At 40.3% G+C, this 25526-nt stretch overlaps 2 protein-coding genes across 10 annotated transcripts; one reads left to right on the forward strand and one right to left on the reverse strand.

Moving 5' to 3' along the window:
- Positions 1-618: 618 nt before the first annotated feature.
- nfe2l2a (nfe2 like bZIP transcription factor 2a) lies at positions 619-10673 on the forward strand. The gene is made up of 5 exons (XM_088353479.1): positions 619-853; positions 6292-6558; positions 7825-7917; positions 7997-8182; positions 9134-10673. The coding sequence occupies exons 1-5, from the start codon at positions 818-820 to the stop codon at positions 10316-10318; spliced, it is 1767 nt and encodes a 588-aa protein (XP_088209605.1). The 5' UTR covers positions 619-817; the 3' UTR covers positions 10319-10673.
- On the reverse strand, positions 8224-20237 carry hnrnpa3 (heterogeneous nuclear ribonucleoprotein A3). Of its 9 annotated transcripts, none has more exons than XR_015852770.1 (14): positions 19806-20033; positions 19481-19601; positions 19308-19389; positions 18776-18898; positions 16955-17101; positions 16667-16877; positions 16497-16586; positions 16344-16424; positions 14865-14906; positions 14651-14788; positions 14244-14360; positions 13825-13892; positions 12801-12857; positions 8224-8241 (listed from the first exon to the last, which is right to left on the reverse strand). XR_015852770.1 is itself a non-coding variant. In XM_088353483.1 (13 exons), the coding sequence occupies exons 2-12, from the start codon at positions 19525-19527 to the stop codon at positions 13837-13839; spliced, it is 1131 nt and encodes a 376-aa protein (XP_088209609.1). In that variant the 5' UTR covers positions 19528-19601; positions 19806-20036; the 3' UTR covers positions 11185-12857; positions 13825-13836. The 9 variants fall into 9 exon arrangements, 7 of the variants coding, with proteins under 7 accessions (XP_088209609.1, XP_088209607.1, XP_088209608.1 ...); XR_015852769.1 differs by lacking the exon at positions 8224-8241 and adding an exon at positions 11185-11629; XM_088353483.1 differs by lacking the exon at positions 8224-8241 and having other exon boundaries at positions 11185-12857; positions 13825-13889; positions 19806-20036.
- Positions 20238-25526: the final 5289 nt, after the last annotated feature.

Consider the following 25526-nt stretch of genomic DNA (forward strand, 5'->3'; position numbering starts at 1 on the left):
ACATGTATGTTCTTTTGGTGGTGATGTTGTTGCATGTATAGGCCTATTGTAGTTTTAGCCTCATTAAATTGTATTGTTCAGCCTAGTACCCCCAAACCAGTGTGAACGTATTCAACTCAAATATTTAGGTACATTCACTACCACAGACAGGCCAAATGTCGCAAATTGATACTTTTATAGACACAAAAATGTAGTTCAATTACGATTGACCTTTGAATTTCGCCCAGAAGCCAAATTAGAATACGATGAATAAAATATTTCAGGCCCCAAGCATGTATTTTCTAGTAATTGTTTAATGCAGTTCGAAAGCCTCCCGGTGGAAGAATGCACTCAACGACCTTTCGTTTTATCGCCCAACAGGGGGCGCTGTGATACAACCAACAACCTCTTGTGATACAGAAGTCTTCCTATCGTGTTTTTTGGCGTTTTCTTTTTCAAATACCTCAAATGACTACCAAAATCACTTCAAATCGATTTAAAAGACCATTTAATTACAATCGTCGAAATCTCTTACCCAAAACCCCCCTCGGCACACATCGAGTTAAAGTGGCGATCTGAGACCCTCCGATCGGCGAGGGGGAGGAGCGAAGACGGGGCCGGGTGACAACCGGGAAGCAGTGCCTCGGTGGGCGGGGCCGCAAGTCCCCGTGATGTTGGGTTGGATAAGAGGAAGCGATATTTTCACCCATATTCACACTCACGGACGGACTATATTCTGCCAGCTTTTTTAACGGGGGAAATATTCTATTTTTTTTATTAATAAAACAAATTTGGTCAGGTTAAAGCGTCTGAGATCAAAAGGAGACTACACGCGTCCATGATGGAAATGGAGGTGATGCATTCCGGACCACAGGTAAATAAGACAAACGACGTGTATGACATTAAATTTATATATTTGTATATTTTATATATTCATATTTACACCTTCGATTGTGTGAATACGACAGGGTATTCTTGCTCCTTTTGGGTATCTGCAAGTCATTTAACTTGTGCAGTCGCATCTCCAACTCATTCTGATTCGTTTTATTATGTGTTAAAAACGACATGTATGTCATACGAGTGATCAAGAAGCGTTGTTTTTCTCAAGATTCTCTCAAGAGCATGTGATCGACTAGATCTGATACGGGACAGGGGGAACCAGTTACAACCAGCCCAACTCATATAATTATGCCGTTTGTCAACCTATTTTTAAATACATAATTGATGTTATTAACTTATCTTGTTAAAGGCGTTTCCGCAAGGATTGAAAGGAACCCCCCAAATGATCGAGGAGTTCCCGGACACGTCGATATAACTATACGGTCTCGATTGAGCTTTACATGTCCGAACAAGTCCAAATGGACGTTTAGTGGGCCGAATATTTGTTACACTGCCCCTTTGACGACGTCCTTGATTTACGACGTGTGTTTTCCGAGTTACGAACGGACACGGTGTAAGATTGCGTCATACGTCATCATACATGACCTAGACATGTTTTCATTGGAGTGTTCACCTTAAATGTTTGACATAGTGGCCTTTACCGTGGGTAATCATGTCGTCGTAAACCGGGGAGGTGGTGTAGGCCTCTCCATTGAAGTACAGGTAGTTTTCCTTTATTTTTTCTCGTTGGGGCGAACATTTACGTGTAAATATGTATTTATTCAGTTTTCCCCTCACTACTTTGTGGTTTGAGTAGATTTTCATTTGAGATTCGTTTTTAGCTCCCTTTCTGATCCAGGTAGGACAATTGAAGGTTAAAAAGGAAAAGTTAAGGGACACACTTTGTATTCTTTATTTTTTAGATTGCATTGCGTGTAAAATACAAAATTGATTGCATCGACATATTTTTTTCCCCTCTATTTGACTTCATATTAAGCCATTAATTTATTTTATCGTGTGAATGTGTTAATCTGAATCTGAGTATATTTAACAATTATGATAAAATGTTATTCCTTTTTTTAATGTTTCATTTTTGGTTTCCTGGATACATTATTGTGATAAGTACTTAAACTGCCAAGGGAGCAGGACCAAGATAAGCTTTGTCTTTTTCCCCCCCAACAGCCGCTTTTTCTTTCTGTATTTCTCATTTGTTTCGAGTGTTTATTTTGAATATATTGTAACCTTGTATTTGGCTGGACAAAGGGCAAAAAATACAATATCAATGTGTCCAACAACATTTGATTTTAGCTCAATCTGGTTTGGTTATTATACATGATTTAGTCCTAAAACACTATCTGGAATGATCTTATTCTCATCTCTCCAACATGGACTAAATAGTATACCAAAAGTTGCTGTTGACCTTGTCAAGTTGGTCATTTGTATAGCCCTTGATCATAAGAAGTCTCAAAGGACTGCACAGGTTACAATGACACCATCCCCGGATCTTAAACCAACATGCGGGCAAGGAAAAACTCAAAACCTAAGCACGAGGAAAATAAGAAACCTTGAGAAGGTGGCCCCATGAATGGTAATCTGATTTCCAGGATGACCAAGGTGCATGGTGTATGTCCAGCACCATAAAGCTTCTGGATGTTAGATTTTGGGCTAAATCTGGCCTGGATCTTTTGGTATTCAGTCCAAAAACAGACACATAAAATTATATTAACATTCTAATAATATGGACCAAATTTAGTCTCAAAACTTGTTTACCATGTTGGTCCGAATTTAGCCCCACAAAATTATTTTCAAGTCGAAAGGAATAAGTCTGTCACTATTCATTTTGAGGTACAGTATTAGTCTTTTAGTTGGAATCCTATTTATGTCTTTTCACCCATATTTTCTTGGTGAAAAGTGACTTACCCAGCAGCCCAATATCTGCCTAGTATCAGACATTTTAGGACATTAGATTTTGGGCAAAATCTGGTCTGTTTCTTTTTTGGTAGGTTGGTTAGATACCTTAACCTCAATTTTATATGGCATTCATCCAACAAATGATAAGTAGAATTAAGTTGTCTTGCACCAAATGTCACAAAATGTGTTGCTTACCGTGACTTTACCCTCAAAAACTCATCTATTCAACGTCATGAAAAGTGTATTTTTTCAACTTTCACTTTTCAGCCAAAATATATTTCAGATGGAACCTTGGTGCCTTATTGACTGGGGTGAAAAATGACTCCACTGAGAAGCCAAATTTCTGCCTAGCACTGGGCTGCTTTATGACTTTGATTTGGTTCATTTTACCCATTATTTAGTCCCAAAATAAAAATCTGGAATAAGTTTCACCCCTCAGACATGGACTACATTTAGGCTTGGTCCACAATGCTGGAAAATCAGATTGTTATTTTTTTGCGCACATACGTTACCTGTATCCCATCTGTTAACTCCGTCCTAACCACACATATCTGCTTTTTCACTTCAGACCCAGGCCACTTTCACACGTCGTCTTAAATCGATACATATCCGATCTTTTGGAATGCGACATTTGTCTGAACAGTCAAGTACCATTCATGCAACCTGTACATCAAAAGGCCTCAGACGTCACTATTCTGCCTCCAACAAGGCGGGAGGAAGTGGAAAAATAAACAACCACGGCGGACGGACACACTAAGTGGCACTAAATCACACTTTCATGGAAGTTTTTTTGTAATTCTCTGAATAGCCAACATCGCGGCGCAGATTCACAACATCTTGCTCTAGTTCATTTCTGAAGCGATCGTATTCTCGAGTGGTAGTTACCAATATTTACAATCAAATCCCACCACACGGACAGCATTTATTGGGGGGCAGCTGGGTTTTGGATTAAATTAATATTTGGGGGTACCACGCTCCGTTGTCAACTTCCATGAACAAACATTAGTGCATTACGTCTGACATCACGGGTCTTCTGCAAATGCGGATCAGTTGTGGCGATCACACAGCAATATCAAGTCACATTTGGTGAGAAATGTGAACTATCTCACAAAAACATTGGATTTCACCAAAACCTTGGAATTGAGCATTAAGGTCTGCATAATGAACCTAGCCTTAGCCTCAATATTTGGTTTGAACCTTGTCAAATATGGCCTACATTTAGCCCTCTGTAAATTCTTTACAATGTCATGACATCACTTAAGTTCACTTTTTAACCAAATATGTTGTTTGGATGGAACCTTAGCGTCGTTTTGATGTGTTTTTCAACCATTTCTTTCCTGTGTGGTATCTGTTCGGGAAACTGTTATATATAGAATATGTAAGGCAAAAAAAAACTATCACTCATATGAAGCAAATCCCTGCTTAACAAAATATTTGTCACGACTGTCCATGGAGGGGAGGTGCATAAACAGTGGTGGCCTTCTGGGGGTTAAAACCGTTTAGGAACATGTGTGTTCCATCGTGAGCGGTCAAAAGGGCATGTCGGCTGATATATCATGAAAAGAGTTGTGAGGACCTTGGTTTTTTGGGGGCAAGAGTTCAATGACAGCACACACATGCAGTCTTATCAACTCTCACCCACTTTTCATAGTCCCATGCCTGACACTTGTCCTCATGGTGCATCTGTAATGGTTCGAACCATTAACAAGAGTATGGCGGTTGTCTCATGAGAAGGCATGCAGCTCAACGTGTTGTAAACAAACACTCATTGTTTGGCAAGGAAGGGCAGGGAAATGGCCTCCTTTAATTTAATTGACTAGTTTCCTTGTTCTGAAGCCAAGGCAGGTCTGGTGACGTTAAGTTGTTTGTTTAAAGTAGTTTATATGATTTGCGATGACGTAATGGCCAATAGGAGGACCGTCTGAGGCAAGAATTCTGTTTGGACGATGTCTCTGCGATATTTTAAGTCCCTTTCTGGACTGCGCTGTTGGGGGCCCGTGCAAATGTCACGGTTTCCCATCGCTGATGCAACACAGCAGCAATAAAAGTATAACTGAAATGAATCATGAGTTTGGCCCAGCTTTGGGCCCCCTTCTTCAGAGACATGTATGAAAGCCATATGAATTATGGTTTCTTTTGAGGCAGTGGCGTTTTAAACAATCTTATGCATGTTGAGTCCATGAAACATTCCGATCGCCTGTGGAATGGTTTCCTTCTGTAAATAAGTTCTGGTTATTAACTTGAAGGAAACATTGGGGGCTTATTTTTGAATGTCCTTGTTTCAAAAGGCAAATCCAATTGAGTTTTAGCGCTATCTACCAATTGCTTTTACAGTCAACATGGGAATATCCCATGATCAAGGGACTTTTCAAGTAATGTGAAACATTAAAGGTCAAAGAAAAAAACAACTTTCTAAGAAACATTTAACAGTTGTAATTGATGTAATGGCAAAGGTTGAGAAGAAAGTACTCACCATTTGACAATGTGGGGCTGTTGCAGAGGTCAAGTCAACTCTAGGCATTGTACCGTTTTAATCTTAACTGTCATACAATTTTCAAAAGTGTATCGCTGCTGACAAAAAGAACTCCCTTATAACGGGGCCTACGTGTCAAATATGTGGAAGTAGACCAGACTAAAATGTCGGGCAATCAGTTTCATTTCTGCTCATTGTCACATTTTTTTTGTTACAAATGAGTATATGGTTGTAGTTGGGTGTTATCAGTAATTTCAGATTTAGTAGACTATCTGCCACTGACCACTATAGAAGCTCAATGTATGTATTACTACGTTGTCATTATTTCAAGGAAATCCTTAAAAATGTTTAACTCCCAATTCACAACTAGTAGTATTATCAAAATATACATTGTAATTCTTTTAAGTGTGCTTAGTTTTAAATGGATGTTATGAAGGTCCATTGTGGAATGTATGCTTTTTGCCCTTGATTGCTCCCTCAGAGGTAAAGATTAACTGCAGTTTCTGTCTTGCGCTCGTTTACCAAGAGCTTTTCACCCAAAGTCGGCAAACTGAGTGAAGTAAACCGTTTGTCCCTTTAGTTAAATTCAGGGATCGTAGTAATTATCTAAGCTTTAGTAGAGCAGATATGTTGCAGGAAGTATTTAATGGTACAATTGTCAACTCCACAATGCATCCTAATCCCTTGCGTAATGATCAAAATTTCAATCCTATGAACTGTTAACATCTTGGTCATAGCCATTATAGTCATGTTACTTTTACAAACAAGAGCGCGACCAACCTTGTCGCATCAGTGTAAAAGATAACCTTGAACAACCTCAAACACCACATGGAATCAATTCATGATTTCAAAGGGCTGATATCAGAAAATTAATCCGTTGTTACATAACGAGCGTATCAAGTGACACATAAGTTCATCCATTATTCATATTATGCTTTTACTGTCGTGGAAAAGGACAGGGTGTGGCAGGTGCAGTCACGTTCAAACACTTTGTAGCTCCATCTGTCCACCCACACCACAATCCTAACGCTCGGGATTTTCCTCCCCAGGAACCTGACCTGATCGACATCCTGTGGAGGCAGGATATCGATCTGGGGGCCCGTCGCGAGGTCTTCGACTACAGCCACCGTCAGAAGGAGCATGAGCTAAAAAGGCAGCAGGAGCTGGCGGAGGAGAAGCGGCTGCATCTCCTCCGTGAGCAGGAGAAGGCCCTGCTGGCGCAACTGCAACTGGACGAGGAGACGGGCGAGTACGTGCCGCGGCTGCCACCCGTTGCCCCGCTCCAATCGGCAATCACGCCTGTCGAGGCCGTGCAGGTACCTGTGCTTAAGCAACATTATATCGCGGTATCTCTAAAATATATATATTTTTTTAAATTAACAAAAATGTATCCCACTTTTTGGAGTGTTCCCTATTCCATGTAAAACTTGACGGGCTACCAGGGTTAATTAGTCCCGCCAGGGTCTCAAAACTAAAAAAACAAACAAACAAAAAAACCTTTTTACTCACTTTGTTAGTTTTTGTTATTCACATTTGTTATATTTTTGCTTTTTTTTTTAAGAGGTTGAGGTAAAGTGAAAAGTTATTGTATTTTAAGTTTTCTTTATAGAAAAGGAGTTAACATTTCTAATTTTCGTTTTGTTTTTCAGGGATTTTGTGTTGCTTGACTCTTAAGTTTGCTTAGTATAAAAAAATTAAATCAGGAAAATTTCACTGTAGAGTGAAAGAATGAAGGCTATTATATAGTAAAATACATTTTTAATGTATTCATTTCATGCAAAATAACACATTATTATTGGCAATATATCAATTAAAGCAACAAAAAAATTATTTAGAGCCGTTTGGGAGCTGAACTCTATACCGTTCTCTAAAAAGAAACGAAATTCCCATCACTAATAGGTTGCCCTTCACAATTACATTATGTACCTCTCAATTTATACATTTCCCCCATATATTATACGTGTTCTGATTATTTCAAATTGTGTAGGCTGTTAAACAATTTTTGTACATGAAAATGCGTAGTGTTCGTGTGATGTTGAAGGGTTCAATTCCAGACCAGTCTGACGTGGTATTGGACAAAATTGTTTGCCTTGGGTGGGAGTTAGATGAGGGTGACATCAACAAACTCGTGCAGGAGTACATAGAGGAACGGACAACTAAGGACTTAAAACGCACTGAAAAAGAAAACTAGACCAAAACGAAAAAAGTGTGCAGTATTATAATTTGTTAAAATGTCTAATTACTATTTCAATGTACTTTGAAGTGATCAGGATGGTGTGTTTATCATTTTTAGTTTTACTTTGATCTATTTGGGAGGTTGGGAACAGGTCAACTAGGTTTTATTGATTTCATATTGGGAACATTTGCTCGCCACATGAGCAATTCGAGCTACAAGCACGATCCTGGAACAAATTAAGGACGTATGTAGAAGTAACACTGTATTTGAAACAACCTAAGCCACTGTACTTTCCAGAGATAGGCTGTAGCCCGGCGTTTGCTGTGCGTCATTGTCACTACCTTAGCAAAAATAATGGCCTAATCCATTAGCTTGCCTTTCAATGTATGCTATAATCTTTTTGCAGGATGTCAGCTTCACGCAGCAGAACGCCGAGCCGTTGTCATTTGATGAATGCCTGCAGATTCTAGCTCAAACATTTCCTCTTGAAGAACATGAGGTATTAAGATAACCAAAAATAAGTTGGTTTTCAACACTGCATTTGTGGGAACATGACAACCGTACGTTTTACCTCTTAGGACACCTGCCTGGACTCGAGTGCCACCGCTGTAGCCTGTAGCACCGTGGACATGATGTCCCCCGAGCAGCCGTCTTTGGCCCCGATGACGCTTTCACCAGATCACCTGACTGCCTCGCAGTCACAGAAAACGTCGCCTGATATTGAGCAAGCCTGGATGGAGCTGTTGTCACTTCCGGAGCTTCAGGTGAGAGCTGCGTAATTATAACCAGTTGCTCTTGCGGCACAGGCCAAACCAATCCGCACCTTAAACGAGTTAAAACGTTTTGCTTGCTTGCTGGCGGTTTGCCTTTGGAGAATGTTGGTAACTGCTTGAAGGTTAAGGGCGTGGTTTGACTTTCACTGCAGTCTTGTACCGACAGGATCTTGTCGTCTTTCCCTGCTGTGTTTGAGATAATCTTGCTAACTTAGGAAGGAAGCTAGCCCTTAAAGGGACAGTTTGTATTATTTAACCACTAGATGTTGCTATATTTGTCGTGTAACCGTGAACAATGGCTAAAAAGCGCAAGGAAAAATTCCAAACTAGTGTGCCTCAAGGTGACCACTAAGCACCATTTTACTTTCCATTCATTTTGTCCAGCCTTTGAGTTTTTAGGGTACACGTTGCAGCAAATGGTAGACAATTATGTTAGAGTCCTTGAGGCGAGGTTCACGTTATGTAAAATGAATGCCAACTTCAGTCTCTTTGAGTAAATGAGTGGAAAGTGTTTTTACATTGGGGACTCACCCGTTTACCTCTTAACGGACTGCAGGGGGCTTTTGTGTAAAGCAAGACATGAACTAGGTTGCGTTAGAAAACAGACTCGAGGAAAATAGTTTGGCTGTGCCGCTTATACATTAATTGCTTAAAACATTAGGATTGTTTTGATAGCATTTTCTTCAGAAGACTTTCACTCTCCTGAGCCAATTTATTTTTTTAATAATTGAGTTGCCGGGCTTGTCACAAATTGTATGACGACGGTTGCATAGCCATAGTTGCATCGCAGTGTCTGCCAAAATATTTTGCTTACTCATGTTAGCTTATTAACACCGCATGGCACTGACTATAGTGGCCTTTAGGCATAAAAACGACTTTCCTTTATAAATGATTGTACCTGGCATTAGTTGCAATTAACTTCTTTTCCCATTTCCCCTTCAGCAATGTCTTAATGAGCAACTGGACGACACACTGGAGACTACAACCTATCCCCTTCCGAACAGCACTGAAGCACAGGATCTGAACTACTCCTTTTATGCAATGTCCAGTCCCGTCCAAGAGAAAAACAATTTAAATATGTGCCCGACACATTTTATGAATACATTTGATGGCTCTGTTCCCAATATAAGCCCGACAGATAACGGGAATCAAATTAAACCAGAAGTTACACATTTAGACACTCATTTTAACCTTAATAACTTTTGCAACACATTTTACCCTAACACAATGTTGAAGGATAGTAGCAGTCAAGACCAAGAGGGAAGTGACATAATACCTGATGTACAGAACCATTACAGCCTATCGCCAGGTGATACATTTGAGCGAGGCGAACACCAGATGCCCGTTGAGGTGCCCGACTTGGACTCCGGACTATCGAGTCCTCATGCTTGCTCACCCGGAAAATCTCTGTATAGGGAGGAGGATCCTGATGGCAGCGATTCCGACATTGAGGAGATGGACCAGAACCCCGGCAGTGCGAAATCCGACTATTCCGAGTTGTTCTCTTTAAACTTTCACCCTGATGACGCCCAGCAAGCTTTACCTTTATCCACAATAAGCCAACTTCCAACCCAGAAGGCTGAACAAGAAACATTGGACCCGGCAGAGGACAGCGGCCACCTCTCCTCACCTTTCACCAAAGACAAACGTAAAAGAAGGTCCCATATGCGTCTCTCTAGAGACGAGCAGAAGGCCAAGACCCTCAAAATCCCCTTTGCAGTCGACGTGATCATCAACCTACCCGTTGACGACTATAACGAACTCTTATCCAAGAACCAACTGAACGAGGCCCAGCTGGCCCTGGTTCGGGACATCCGGCGCCGCGGCAAGAACAAAGTAGCAGCCCAGAACTGCCGCAAGCGCAAAATAGAGAACATCACGGTGCTAGAGAACGACTTGGACTCGCTGAAGGAAGAGAAAGCGCGCCTGCTGGGTGAAAAGTCGCGCCACGCCGGCAGCTTGAAGGAGATGAAAAGGAAGCTGAACACACTCTACCTGGAAGTGTTCAGCATGTTGAAGGACGAGGATGGCAAGTCAGTCTCTCCAGCTGACTTCTCGCTGCAGCAGTCGACCGAAGGTAGCGTCTTCCTTGTTCCGCGCACTAAAAAGACTTCGATCAAGAGCTAAATCCAGATGCTTTTTTTTCTTCATAAGGTACTGAGGTCATGTGGTCAGTCCCACTATGCAACGACTTAAAAAAAAGCTTTGCTTTAAGTACATGTAGCTCTGCAGAACTGTTGTATAGCTTTTGGTTCGTTTTGGAAGTTGTAATATTTTTGATATTTTATTCCTTTTGTACTCTACATATTCTACTGATAATTTGTAAATAGTTTGCATCTAATACTACAACTGTTACTGTATATGTAAATATACTGTATATTGTTTCTGTATGCCAACTAAATGAAAGATTTTTTTTACTATATAACATTTGATTTGCTGCACAGGTTCTTAAGCTTTTCAATAAAGCATCTTAAAGCAATAATGTGTTGTAGAAATGGATCACCGCCACAAACCGATTTATGCCAGATGGGTAGAAAGTCTAAGGCGTCATTACATAACTCACCATGTATAGGGTATTTGTGAACCTAGCAGGGTCAGAAAGCAATTGAACACAATATGCTAGAAATAACATATCGGATATTACCCCACTTTCCAAATTCCAAGCAGTTTGTGCCATTACTTAAATCTTTTAATACGGATATACTGCGTCGTCTAATCACACCCACCGCGTTTGTGTTGCGCAACAAAGGGCACGATTGTAGTTGACACGTTTACAATGATCCTGACAGAGCCTGCATTCGACACGCAATCGCCATTTGCCTGCCGTGCACTTTCACACACAAACACGACCTTAAAATTCCAAGCCCACGTTTGTGTGTGTGACAGATGAAAGTGACACAGGTAGAAAACAGGTAAAACCATGTCACATTTACTTAGAAAAAAACCCATAGTGGAAACATCTCATTTTCATAAAATCAACTTACAACACTGAATCGATGAAAAAAATAAAAGGTTTATTCAAGGTTTAATCACACAGAACATTTATAGAACGTTAATAGCAGTTAGACACACCTTCATATCACATGGCAGTGTGCTGGCCTATTCTGACAATAGACTGATTATGAAGTAGGCTTCATCAGTTTCCTCTTTTTAATAAAAAACAAGTTTGAATCAGTCATTGAAGACCCTCAGCTAAATTACCAAAGCCAGTGTTTGGCATTGTAAATAAAATTAATCCTTGGGCAAAAAAAGTTGATTTCCAAACAAATGCTTATACGTCAATGATAATAAGCATCAAAGTTTCCATTGTCAAAGGAAAGCTAACCTCAAGTGCTTTTGTACCATGATTTCCAGAGTGTGAATTGCTCTGAAATATAGATCACACTAGGCCAAAATTGAATTATTAGAAAAGGTATTGTGGATGCATTGTTGACCTCCCTAAAAGCAGAAAACAGATGCTAGTTTTTGGCTAAATACAAGAAATGTTAGTAGTATGTCAGAAACATTTTTGGTTAGATTTAGACACTTTGGCCGCCATTTTGCTACTACAGAAGCCTGAATGAGGATTTTGTCCCAGCGCTGCTTTTAGCATTTAGCATTCACTCTCCACACACAGCTAAGTCTGATTCCCCTGGTTTACTCTTGTATTCCTTTTACCCACTGTTTACTTCTCTAGCCACTAATGTTAGAAACTTGAATGCAAGCTATGGCTCTCTACCAGACACTTTTGCTACCGTTAGCTGCTCCCGCATCGTCCTTCAGTTTTACTTGATTTCCAGATCTTTTCATGCAATTAGTCATGCAGCTTTTAAGTTGAAAACCTTCAAATTATTCTAACAGGAGGAACTCAAACTGCCAAGTTTAACGCTTATATAATAAATTCTACTAAAATTTGGAAAATATAGTATATAGGTTACTGTTTTCAATGTTAATGGCTTTTAAAGCGTTTGTGGTGACAAAGAGCCTTGTAGCATGAAAACATCGCATTGACTACAATTTCAATAGAAAATTAACTTATTTTGAAAACTTTAGATGTGGATATTTATCAGAGATTTGCCCTATTTCTGAATCCTCGGTGACAATGCTAGCAGCTATGTTTTTTTTAAACCCTGCCCGGTTGTTGTTTGAGCTGATTAATTTTGGGCTGTTTGGCAGGCTATTGCCTTATAATTGGGACAATAATAGAAATCATTAAAAATGATCCCAATAGAAAAAGAGGAAGAAATACTGTAGTCTGGCAAAAAGGATAGGATTGGTGACTATTTTCAACTTTAACAGCATACAAATAATTTGTGAAGACAAAAAACCTTGCAAAATGAAAACATTGCTAGTTTAATACTTTAAAATATACCTCATTTTGAAAACTTAATTTTATAAGATTTTTCCCATTACAGACTGCCGAATGACGATGGGACGAGTAGATTAGCTTGATGGCGAGCAGCTTAAGAATGTGTGTTGCTTATTTTATCTTATTGATTCATTTAGGCCTCTTTTGTAGACTATTGAGTCACATTTCTACAATGATGGACACAATTAAATATTGATCAGAGTAAAATGGAGGAAGAAGGCAAAGGGCATCCTTGGATATTTGGAAAATAAAAAATCTTACCCATGCAGACCTTTCCATGTAATCTCGTCTTTAGAGATTTTCCGCCTCTTTCCACATCTGCAAATCAAGCAAAGTGGTTACTCTTACCTGATGGCTTTTTGTTCTAATCAGCTCTTGAGCAATACTCACTCCCTTCTCAAGTCTGAGCCTTATTTTTATTTTGTGGGTAAACTGACTTAGACCAGGGAAGCCCCACCCCCATATGTCCATTCGCTAGCTGCCTTTGAGACGGTATAGCTAGCCTCCTCCGTGCTGGCGGTGTGCTCCTCCTCCCTTCTCTCTCTTTCTCCCACAATGCTGACTGGTCCACTGTGCTGGTGCTGGCTGGCTGAAGATGAGCTGTCTGACCGCCATCTGCAATCTTCCACACTAGCGATGCTGCAGGCGCTCGGGGCTCCTATTCTGCTACAGTGATTAGCCCAAAAGGCTAATCCCAGTCTCTTCCATATTTGCATCCATAAGATCAGACAGTAAACACAATCTCACGAGACTTCACTACACCATTTTTATTCGGACTTTGCAAAAACTAAAATTACCTGAAATCTAATCCAGAAACTGTGTTCCAATACAATAATCAAATCACACTTGACTGATCAAAACAACTATGGAAAAAGGACAAAAATCTGGAAATCCAAGCCATGTAAAACAATGTAAAATAAAAAGTATAAACAATGGGCTTTTTGATTACAAAATAGGGGGAAAAAACTCAATGCCTGGTACAACCAAATTTAAAACTCACAGACAGAACAGTGGCTTGGAAGGCAAAACATCGAGTATAATGCATTAAGTGTAAGATGCGCTTGTAATTCTCATTTTGAATTGTACAGTCCCTCCTTCTTCCAATAACAGTCTGACTTCTGTGCTCTTCTAAAGGCTCAAAGTAACCTGCAGCTTTCCTGACAATTCCTTAAGAACTGAAGCCTGTTGAATGGATACAGGATAGAATTAAGTTAATCTGTACTTGCACGGGCTTACTCTTTTTTTCTTGCTAGGAGGGGCGCTGTGAGATCCGATTTGAACTTACCGACTTCCGAGCTTAAAAGCGACGCGAGTTGTAACCGCCGCCGCCACCACCGCCAGAGCCGTAGCCTCCTAAGAACAAAACCAGACCCTAAATTTGTATTCCATGTGTATACATAACTGTCAACCTCATCCAATTGCTCCTTTTATTACAGATTGCAATTCCTCTTATTAAGCGATAATACAAACAACGCAAAATCGCAAGACAGACTGTAGGAAACCACAACTATGTGAGAAATCTATGATGAAATTTTGTCTACAACAAGTGAACGAGACTATCCGGAATGAAGCTGAAATTGGTGAGACATGATGTAATCAGTCTGACAAAAAACAAAATTTTGGCAGGTGGAATTTGAAATGATCCAAACTAACTATAAAATACAGCAAAAACGTATAAATTATTATCAGGAGAGGACGATTTACCTCCATATGGTCCACCGGAGTTTCTGCCACCAAAATTTCCCCCCTTCATGGGACCGTAGTTGGAATGATGGCTGCCATAGTTATCACAGTCATCGTAATTTCCACCCCCACCGTAACCTGAAAATTATTACAGGGTTTAGTATTGGTTATGCAAAATGACTGTTCTACAGTTAGAGCAGAACCTTCAACTTTGCACAATTATAGTTGTATATGGCTAGTAACCCTCTGTGTTTTGCTGATTAAGGTGACTTTCACTATTGAGTAGGTTTTGATTTTTACTATGAGACTTTAGCTCCATTTGTAACTCATCTATTTACATAGAGTAAGATGATGTCAATTGGTCAAAGGTAAAAAAGGCAAAGGGTTTCACTGTACTGTATTAATCTGCTTATAATGTAAGGTTTTACCTCCACCGTTGCCCCGGTAACCTCCATCATAGTCGCCTCCAAATCCGCCACCCTGATTACCGTAGCCGGGACCACCCCCTCCGTAGTTCCCTCTTCCTCCATAACCCCTATCCCCTCCAAAACTACCACCACCAGGACCTGAAGAGGAAAAAAATGTCACAAATGAAAGAGCATTCTGCTGAGGTAGAGAACCTAACTTGGAATTTCTACTCACCATCATAATCATCATAGCCACCTCTTCCTCCACCGTAACTATCTAAGATAAGAAGATTGGATATCAAACACAATGACGTTCATCAATTATTACATAATAGACTAAGGCGCAGTTATCGTTCCTTAGAAAGCTCTCATACTGCAAGGCTCGGCAATGCAACAGATTTACTCACAAGTGTGGCTATATTTTAAGTGCATGCGGATAAGAAAATATTAGGTAAGACATTCATTCAAAGTCGCCTTTTCCTAAACTGCAACAAGGCAGGTAGGACCAAATCTTGTGCAGTGTTACCAACTAAAAAAAACCTGTCAACACAACTTGGAAAATGTAGTGCTGTGCCCTGTATTTATTTTTTTGGGTACAGAAATCAAAGGTATAACGGCAGTGTGGATTTATTTTGGTCCAGGGAATCAGGGATCGACACTGCTACCGACCTACTCATAAACGGCCAAATTTAAAGCGCCTTCCAGTGAGAGAAGTTGAGAGAGTTGATCTTTATTATTTTTAAGAGTTTCTTAGATTTGATACGTCTTGATTGTCATTGATAACAGTGTAGTGAACATAATTATCAACGAGATAAGACATGGCACTTCAGGATAAACACGTAATAAACACTTAAAATCGTCAAAATCATTTACAATATATTTCTTCTTTTAGAGCGAAGCCTTTCCTAATAGGTTCTTTTTTTCCTTTTGAGAAAATTATGTTCTAAGCAAATTAAGTGACTTTTCTTGCTCACTGTCAATGCCTTTTTAGAAAATGTCAAATACCTACTCTACATAACCATTATAATTAAAGGGACAGTGTGCCGAGAAGACTGCACTAAACGCAGGCATCAACTGGGTAGGACAAACTGGCGAGTGGCCGTCAGCTTCTATCATTTAAGACTGCAAATCCCTCAAATGTTCTAAAAACCAAAACCCCCCCATCCTCAGAATACACTCCAAACATGAGGCCTTTGCCCACATCCCAAGCAATGACCTAGCAGATGAGCAGGCCAAACTTGGCTTCTCCTTTCCCAAGCCGACGGCCCCGCTAGAAACCACTCATTTTGATGTCAATTTCTCAAGTTCCGAGAGTATTTGGAAAAAAAATTAAAAAATAAATGCATTTCTACTTGGTAGTTGATTTATTTTTGCATAAGTCTTTAGAATTAATATTGATAATTTTTAATTATCCTGAAAGGGGGATTACCACATGTGCGGTCCCTTCTCAAGGTTTCTTCATTTTCCTCATGTTGAGGTTTTTGAGTTTTTCCTTGCCCTCATGTTGGCTTCAGACCAGGGGATGGTGTAATAATAGTCTGAAATAATAGTCTATGCAATAAGCTGTGCAGCCCTTTGAGACTTTTTGTGATTAAGGCCTATACAAATAAAAATGACTTGACAAAAATGACTTGACTTTTAACCGCTAGGTTTTAAATACACAATGTCCCTTTAAGACAAAATCAAGATTGTGTGCCATACATAGGATACGCACCTCTACCATAGCCGCCGCCGCCACCACCACCTCTATAATCATCATTCCGACTCATGTAGTTACTAGAGCCTCCACTTCTCCCTAAAATGAATACAAAAATAAAGGTAAGATCTGCCGGGAAATCGGAAATTATCTTGTGCGATGCATTCTCACCCCTGCTATTGGACATCACATTCATTTCTTGTTTCGACAGTGCTTTCCTGACTTCACAGTTGTGTGCATTTATGGTGTGGTATTTCTGGGCTTTAAGGCAAAATGAAGCAAAGACAAATGGCACATTGACAGCATTCCTTAAAAGGTCAAACGACAAGCAGATGACATACCAACAATTTTGTCAACAGTGTCGTGATCGTCAAAGGTGACAAAGCAGAAGCCCCTTTTTTTGCCAGTCGAGCGCTCCTCCATGATCTCGACAGATTCGATCGTGCCGTATTTCTTGAAATACTCTCGCACTTGGCTCTCATCCGTGTCCTCCTTAATACCACCCACAAAGATCTTTTTCACTGTCAGGTGAGCGCCTGGTTTATTAGATTCCTGGAGCAAAAATAATAGGCAACATCATGATGAGTCACAAGCACACGTGTGGCACAGATCTCATGCAGTTCAGTCACCTCTCTGGACACGGCCCTCTTGGGCTCAACTACTCGGCCGTCTACTTTATGAGGTCTCGCTTTCATGGCGGCGTCAACCTCCGTCATGTTGGAGTAAGTCACAAAACCAAAACCCCGAGAGCGCTTGCTGTTGGGATCTCTCATGACCTGTCGAAGAAATAATCCAGTCATAAAACACAGCGACCAATTTACTCAATCCATATTTTTTGTATGGTATTTTTGTATAAAGCACACCCCCTATTTTTGATTAAAAATCAGCATACAAGACGCTGCGCTACTTTTGAACGAGATAGGTTCCGGACGATCGTTTGTAAGTCGAATTTGTTCGTAAGTTGCTTCAGTTCTATATTTTGTTTAAGACTTGTATAAGTAACCCGTATTGTTTTGTACTAAAAAAATAACCATAATATAAAATAATATATTCTATAAAGATAAATTCAGTGTAACTTACTTATGAAAGAAAGGCCTCAAGAGGTCCTTCTCCGTGTTAGAGTGGCTGAAAAAAGCGATCCAACCATTTTCTTGACCGCATCGAGCTTTCTTATTCCACTTTCGTTTCAAAAGAAACGGCTCGCCTCTTCTTTACACTTTACACCAACCATATTGAATTGATGCAAGAGATATTTAACAATAAAAATGTCAAAGTTCTTGTGCGCTGGAGATAGTATAGACATATTATAGACGGTACAGAATGTCTACACACTAACTAGGAAGAGGAAGCGGATTTGATTTCTTCCGGGTGGATGCTGGGTGACCTCTCACAGCGTCACCACACGCCAGTACAAAATCTAACCTACAGCAACGTCCGGACCCTTTTAGACATCCCAGAAAAAATGTTCGTAAGTACCATTTATCGCAAGTCGAATGGTTGCAAGTAAAGGAGCGTCTGTACAATTTTTTTTAACCATTCCTCAGCTCAAACTAAGCACTGCAAGAGACCAACGTCATTCTTCAATATGTGCGGGATGGATTGGGGAGGGGGGTGTTATTGGGGGAAATTTTTGTCCAAAAATCACCCACCAAAATAACAATTTGTGTTTACTTTGGGCTTGGTCCCCCAAATCAAGTCAATTGTCAAGCTCGAGCTGGTTCAGGCTTTAGTACCTGCGGGTGGGAATTGTTTTAGGCCCGATCTGATCTCTACATCAGATACACCAAAGATTGTTTCTCCAACATCTTTGTTTTATTGTTGTGAAGCACATTGTAAAGCGCTTTGGGAGGTCTTCATTGACTTGAAAAGCGCTATATAAATGCAGACCATTTAACATTTTGTATTTGTCTTCCAGGACAATTTTTTGTGATTACGTAACATTCTACAGCCACAGTGAAATTTCGACACGCCGCACGAGTTCAGTGAATTTCAACATGATATGCAGAACACTACCTCTTCGTAGCCCGAATTTTCATTCAACACTATAAAAGTAATGATAATGCATTTAATTTTGAAGCGACTTTCAGGACACCCGAGCTTATGTTTTAGGTTGGGCAAGACGAGGAGAGAAATAAAGAGGCGCCTGCCTCTGCGCAACAGCTACTGAGAATTATTGTGAGTATCATTAAGCACCCGTGCAAGTAATTTGGATATTGTTACTAAAACAGACATAAGTGTCTTGCGCGTCGAGCAATGTGGTTGCAATCAATGTGTTGCGATTGTGGTCAGCAATTTTTTTGGACCGATCAATCATCGTGCAAATATGATAATGTATACATAATATGTATAAGACGCGCACCCAAACTTATGAGTTATTTCTTTGGTAAAATAAAGTGTGCGTAACACAAATACAGTAAAATGGTTCTAAGAGCAAACATGCTGAAACATACCACACAATCCGTGAGTGTTCCCCATTGCTCATAATGAGCCCGTAAACTCTCCTCGGTGGTTTCAAAGCTCAAGCCACCGATGAAAAGCTTCCTGAGCTGCTCTGGTTCTTTGAAGTCACGATCCTGCACATTTAACACAAGTTATAATTAACAATAATCATGCAAGATAAAAGCTGATAGTACAGTAATTCATAAAACCCAGACATTGTTGGAATACAGTACAATGTGAAACGATGAGTAAACGATTCCGCTTTATTTAATACATCTACATTCATAGACATGCTGTAACTTTGGTAGTATTACATTTGTAGACCCAGGCTCACATTCTAAATTGTTTTTATGTTATCACATTTTTCATGACATGACAGAGCGGTAATTACGCATTTTTGTTGGGGTTACATAATCCCACATATAGAAACATTTTGTGGTATTAATAAAATAATGCATTGAAACAATTAGTAAAAATTGTGACAGAGAATGAGCAACTCTTAACACAAGCCACAATGTGCACAAAGTAAAAAAGAACACATACATTCTTTTCCGGCCACCTTATCCTTGAGAACTTCCTTCCCAAAGTGTTATTTCGCAACCTCGCCTTTATAGTCCGATTTCCCCTTTGAGGACACCAGATTGGCTATTCGTTTTAGCAGTTTTTCCACTCTTACTTCTCTTTATTCACTTAGATCTTTTTTCTACCTGACTTACCTCCCATCCTTTCTCTGCAGACCTGCTTTTACCTGCTCTCCTTCCATTCCAACTTAAAATGTACATCCTTCCTGACTTTGCTTTCAACTACTCTCCTGCCTGTCCTCTCACCTATTAAGGTCTGCAATAAAACACACCACGGCTTGGATATTAATTCATTTTTTTCAGTTATTCTCAGACTTGACACATTTTAGAAGGGCATTAGCCGTTACTACAATGAATTCTCGGCATCCATTGTCAGTACTGCGCATGCCCATTTACAAGGCCTAATATTTGTACAACGATTTGCAAGTTATATAGCTGTATTTAAGAAGAATTTACACACCTCAAACTGATAATCCAACAAATCGCTACACGCCGTGACCTTAAACTTTCAGTTGTAAAATATTCCTTCATAAAAAAAAACGTACACCCTCCACGGTCGCGACTGGCTATGTGCTACCGCTAGCTTACACGCTAATTCAGAGCCACGCGGCGAGCTTTGAAAACGCGAGCTCCAAAGAATTAAGATTAAAGATCCCCACGTCATAATAGTTAACATTAAAGCACAGCGATTATACAATCGACCGGAGAAGCAACCGTGTGATCAATAAAGGAAGAGCTACAAAGGACACCAAACCTCCATTTTGATGTCCATTCCAGTTGAAAGAAGGAGTGGGTCACGTGACCAAGTCCACCCACGACGTCATTTAGAATTCTAGATTGTTCTTTAGTCAAGAGAACTTTAAAAATATTACAACACTGGTTTTATGGTTATTGTTTAGCATTTGAAGGTAGTTTCAAAAAATGATGATTTTTTTTTTGGAAGTTGTTTGTTGATTTATTTTCTATATTTTTTTTTTTATAAAAAAATAAAGTACCGGTAATCGAAAAGCAAACGAATAACGCTCTCTAACGGCTGAAAATGTATTACATGCCCGGAAGGGGGACTAGCCAACAAAAAGCGTGGATAATTTTCACTTCAGATTGTTTGTATTTTTATTTTATTTTTCGTGACAAATATTACTTTACCAATACATTTATAAACGTTTGATCTATTTGATTTCAAAGATGAAACTTAAAATGGGTCACCAACCAAGATTCGTGGTTGTAGTGATGGCAAAATGGCATCACCGCATACGTCATGAACACACACCTCGACTCACGCTTCACGAACCACTGATCTAAAATACACAGCACACGCTTAAGGGATTCGACAACAGTATGCCAAAGCCAACAGTGCCATACTGATCGATGGTAGCCTCGGAGCGTGGTTTCAACCCACATTTGGTGTGAGACAAGGCTGCATTCTCTCTCCAACTTTATTCAACATCTTCCAAGAGAGCATCATGTCCGAAGCTCTGGAGCAACATCAAAAGTACAGTCAGTACTGGGGGACACAACATCACTAACCTCCTTTTGGCTGATGATATTGCCGGATTGGCAGAACACGAACAGGAACTAGATTGGGTCACTTGCCTGGACAAAGCATCAAGCCAGTATGGGAAGGGAATCAGCAAGAAAAAATAAATAAAGTAATGACTAACAATTCCCAAGGCATTACCACAAACATCACTATGGACCACAGAGAGCTAGAACCTGTCACCAAATTGGAATATCTTGGAGTTGTCATATTAGAAGATAGGTCAGAACCAGAACTTATGGCCAGGATAGCTAAACCCACCCCCACACTTTTCAGACTCAAACCCGTCTGGAAGGACAAGAACATAGCAGTTAAATCAAACATCAGACTCATGCAAGAGCTGGTTACTTCCATCTTCTTTTAAGATTGCGAGACATGAACTCTCACAACAAAACTGTGAGTTCTGACAGTCTAATAAAAGAAGCTGTCCTTTAGCCTGCTGGTTCTGGCCCTGAGGGTCTGCAGTATTTTCCCTGACGGCAGAAGGTTGAAGAGGCTGTGAGATGGGTGTTTGGGGTCACTTACAACCCTTGTGGCTTTGCGGGTAAGGCGGCAGTAGTAGATGTCCAAGAGGGGCGTGAGGGGAACATCAATGGCCTTTTCCGTGGTTCTGACCATGCGTCGCCGGGTCTTCTGGCAGCATATTGCGGAGGGACCATACAACATGGTGATGCAGCTGGTCAGGATGCCTTCGATGGTGCCTCTTTAAAATGAGAGCATGATTGGGGGTTTGGGCACTTGATCTTCTAAGTTTGCTGAGAAAATACAGACTTTGTTTTGGCCAGGGATGTGATGTTATGGCTTCAGGATAGGTCCTCACTGATATGCCCACCTAGGAATTTGATGGTGCTTACCCTTATTGTAGTGACATAGTAATAATAACTTGTTCTTTTTGAAATGCATATAAGACTGGTAGTCCTTTGTGCTAATTAGTAACAAAAAGTAGCTCTCAGCTTCATAAGGGTTGGAGATCCCTGGTTCAGAACAAGGGCCAAGACTTCAGCATATGAAGTTTTGGTCTAGGTTTGTTGGGATTGTGGAAAGCTCTTCAAGGGCAGCGATCCTTTCTTGTCTTCCTGTCGCTCATCTTGGTTTCTTCCTTTCTAATTCCTCTCATACATTTCCTCCCACACTCCTTTCCTTCGATTTTCTTTCACTCTTCCTTGTTCCTTACTTAAGGGCCCGGTCACACAGCCGTTTGCGTCTGTATCGCGGGTAGAATTTTGCGTTTTTTTTTTGCCCGTGGTTGCCCGCGATGGAAAATGCGCAAAATTGGCCAACCCGCTGTTCATCGGTGGTATGCCCGCAAAACAGACGCCGGCGACTGTTCCGCTTCCTCATCGCGTCATTTCCGAATCATTTTCTCGTGTGGACCACGGGTATAAAAGCTGCCGAGCCGGCGGTATGCCGAGAAATGCATCCTTGCCGAGATTTCCATCCCTTCGCTACTACAACCACTTTTACCTCGTTTTATCTAACTTTTATATCACTTTTAGGGAATTTAATGGCGAACATATAACCAAAACCACTTCGTCTTGCATTTGTTGGGAATGTAATACAACTTAAACCATTCCGTCTTTGTATTTGTTGTGAATGTAATCCAACGGTAAAGCACGTCGCATACAAATCACTTTTGAGCAGGTAACATGTTTATTTTGCCTTTTTCTATTCAAATCGCTCGTATTGAAACTGTTATGCACTCTACCGTAAAGCTTATTTCTGCATAATAAGCTTTACGGTAGAGTGCATAACAGTTCTCAAAAGTGATTTATATACGGTGTGCATTACCGTTCGATTACTTTCACAACAAAAACAAAGACGGAATGGTTTAAGTTGTATTACATTCCCAACAAATGCAAGACGAAGTGGATTTGGTTATATGTTCGCCATTACATTCCCTAAAAGTGATATAAAAGTGAGATAAAACGAGGTAAAAGTGGTTGTAGTAGCGAGGGGGTGCAAATCTCGGCATAACACCGGGCTGTAAAAATCATAACCGCTCAAGACACAGTCCCGTGAAGATCAAGATTTCAAGCTATGGCACCGAAAAAGCCAATATGTTATTATTGTAATAGTTTTTCATTTTTATTTTATTATCTTGTTATGAAATAAAAAGAAATGTCAAGAAATAAAAATGGATTAAGACGAGGTCACTACGGTGACGGGGATCCATGTTCACCCCTTGACGTCTCGAGCACAACTGACGTGTGCTGGGCAAATCGCACTGTATATACGCTGAGAAAGGCATTTGACCGTCACACGCGTAACACGCTAATTTCACGTAATAACACCGCGATACAGGCGCAGAATATGCTATGACCGTGCTCCACCCACGATTACCCGCTGAAATTTTGCGTCCTACCCACGTGTAACCATGCCCTGGCCGCGGCCAGAGCACGTCGTTCCGCGTCATTTCTGCGTCATTACCTCGTGTGCACCACGTGTGCCGCCCGCGGTTAACACGTGGTCTAAAGTTTTGAGCAGCGCAAAACTTTTTCGCGCGGCCAACCGCGTGTGAATTTCCGACCGCCAGTAAAGCACTGCTGTATCTCGTCTATATGGCGATCTCAAAGCGTCCAACAGCATCTGCTTCACGGGCAGAAATTTCTGGCCGTGATTCAGCCTCGATACAGACGCAAACGGCTGTGTGACCGGGCCCTAAGATTACCCACTCAAAATGCATGGGAACCTGTGCTCATCACTCATACAAAACGCCAAGAAACCTGCAAACAGATTTTATTTTTTGTCCGTGTCATCTGCTTCTTACACGAAGACATCTGATGTTTAAGTGCAATAAATATTTTTAAAGCCGCCATTTGTCAAGGAGGAAACATGACAAAGTCTTCTCCTCCTTTGTTAGATGTTCTGATAAGCGTGATTGGACGCGTTTGATCTATTAGCCAGATGCTAGGAAGCCTGCTTGAGCCTAACCAGCACGTCCCAATATATGACTGCTTTATGGCTCAGACAATACTTGTCATTAAGTTTATTGTCCCCGGTGAGGAAAATACAACCCCAATAAAAAAGGCCCTGACGCTGTTCTGACACTGTTAACGCTAAGTATTTATAATGGGTCCAAATGCAGACATGGCTTTTGTTTTGACCCGTTTTTGTTACAGCAGTTTTAGCTCGGAGATGAAAAATAGCACTAATGAAGCAGCACGAAGACTGGCGTAGGTTTCAACTGGAGAATGAGATTCACTGCGAATTTATTTGTTCGATGGAGTAAAAAATGAAGGAAAATAACACCTTTGTGAAAAAGAGTATTTTTCTAAACAAATGTGTTTACAGGGATACCAAATATTGACAATCTGATTTCAGAATGGATTACATTTTCAGATTAGGATTTTTTTTTCTAGTAGAATTTGTGAGCACCGTGTTGAAAGTGCTTCACAGACAACTTATAAATACTGCAACCAACAAATAAAATACAAAAAAAATCAACACTGCTTGATTAGTTTCTTCAATTTTTGTAATTTTAATAGAAAATCTGTATTTGGTCATTTTCTATAAACTGGCGTAGTAAAGTATGGAACTTTGTTAGTGTTGGCTAGATATGTTCATTCAATTCAAGGTAATTTCCAGGGTTTACTACTTATATTATGACCACATGTTAGTACTGATTCTTGCTTAAAGGGACAATGTGTAATAGGTGGCTGATAGATGCCTCTGCTACAAAGCACTATGGAGACTCAAAGTGACCAAACTGCAGAATTTCTTTTCTCAATCTTATTTTACAAGACGTTCATAAAGTTTTTGGGGTTTTTTTTTTGGGTGGGGGGGATATACCCGCAGCAGCAAGATGACAGGAAATCATGTAAGATCCCTCTAGATGAGCTTAATTTTATGTAAAATAAATATGTACTTCTTGACCTACTGGTGTTTAAAAAAAACATGCCGGTTTATATGATAGTTCATATACTCCTTTTAATTCAAATCAAATGTGGATGTCACTCAATTTCTTGCGTCTTAACTCTGAAAAGACCGAAATGTTAGTCATTGGTCCATCTAAATGCCGTGACTTATTCTCAAAAACTGCTGTGAACATTGACAAATGTCACATCACACAGAGTGACTCAGTTAAAAATTTAGGTGTCATATTTGACCCTGATCTAACCTTTGAGATGCATGTAAAGAAAATTACTAGAACCGCTTTCTTCCATCTTCGTAACATTGCCAAAATCCGTTCAATACTGTCTCAGTCTGATGCGGAAACTATAATTCATGCATTTGTTACCTCCCGTCTCGATTACTGTAATGCACTACTCTCCGGTCTCCCGAAGTCCAGAATCAAGTAAATGCCGCAGCGAGGCTTTTAACTAGGACAAAAAAGTACGATCACATAACACCGATCTTCAAAGATGTGACTTCAAGGTTCTCTTAGTATTGTACAAAATCATACATGGACTTGCTCCCTCTTATCTTTCAGATCTGATCTGCCCCTATGTCCCGGTCCGAAGCCTACGATCTGAGAGTGCCGGTCTTCTGGTGATCCCGAGAGCAAAGAAGTGTTCTGCTGGTTCGAGAGCGTTCTCCATCCGGGCACCGGTGCTGTGGAATGCTCTTCCCCCTAAGATCCGATCTGCAACCTCAGTGGAAATGTTTAAATCTAAACTTAAAACTCACTTCTACTCCATTGCATAT

Source organism: Urocampus carinirostris, chromosome 14 (assembly GCF_059441175.1).
Source record: "Urocampus carinirostris isolate Australia breed hairy pipefish chromosome 14, RoL_Ucar_1.0, whole genome shotgun sequence".
Classification (NCBI taxonomy): Eukaryota; Metazoa; Chordata; class Actinopteri; order Syngnathiformes; family Syngnathidae; genus Urocampus; species Urocampus carinirostris.

Coding starts and splice junctions, on each gene's coding strand:
- nfe2l2a (XM_088353479.1), top strand. CDS start 818: ATGATGGAAATGGAGGTGATGCATTCCGGACCACAG. Junction 854..6,291: donor TGATGCATTCCGGACCACAG/GTAAATAAGACA, acceptor TTTCCTCCCCAG/GAACCTGACCTGATCGACAT. Junction 7,918..7,996: donor TTCCTCTTGAAGAACATGAG/GTATTAAGATAA, acceptor TTTACCTCTTAG/GACACCTGCCTGGACTCGAG.
- hnrnpa3 (XM_088353481.1), bottom strand. CDS start 19,527: ATGGAAGGAGAGCAGGTAAAAGCAGGTCTGCAGAGAAAGGATGGGAG. Junction 16,878..16,954: donor AGAGGGCCGTGTCCAGAGAG/GTGACTGAACTG, acceptor TTTTTGCTCCAG/GAATCTAATAAACCAGGCGC. Junction 13,893..14,243: donor CTCCGGTGGACCATATGGAG/GTAAATCGTCCT, acceptor TTTTGTTCTTAG/GAGGCTACGGCTCTGGCGGT.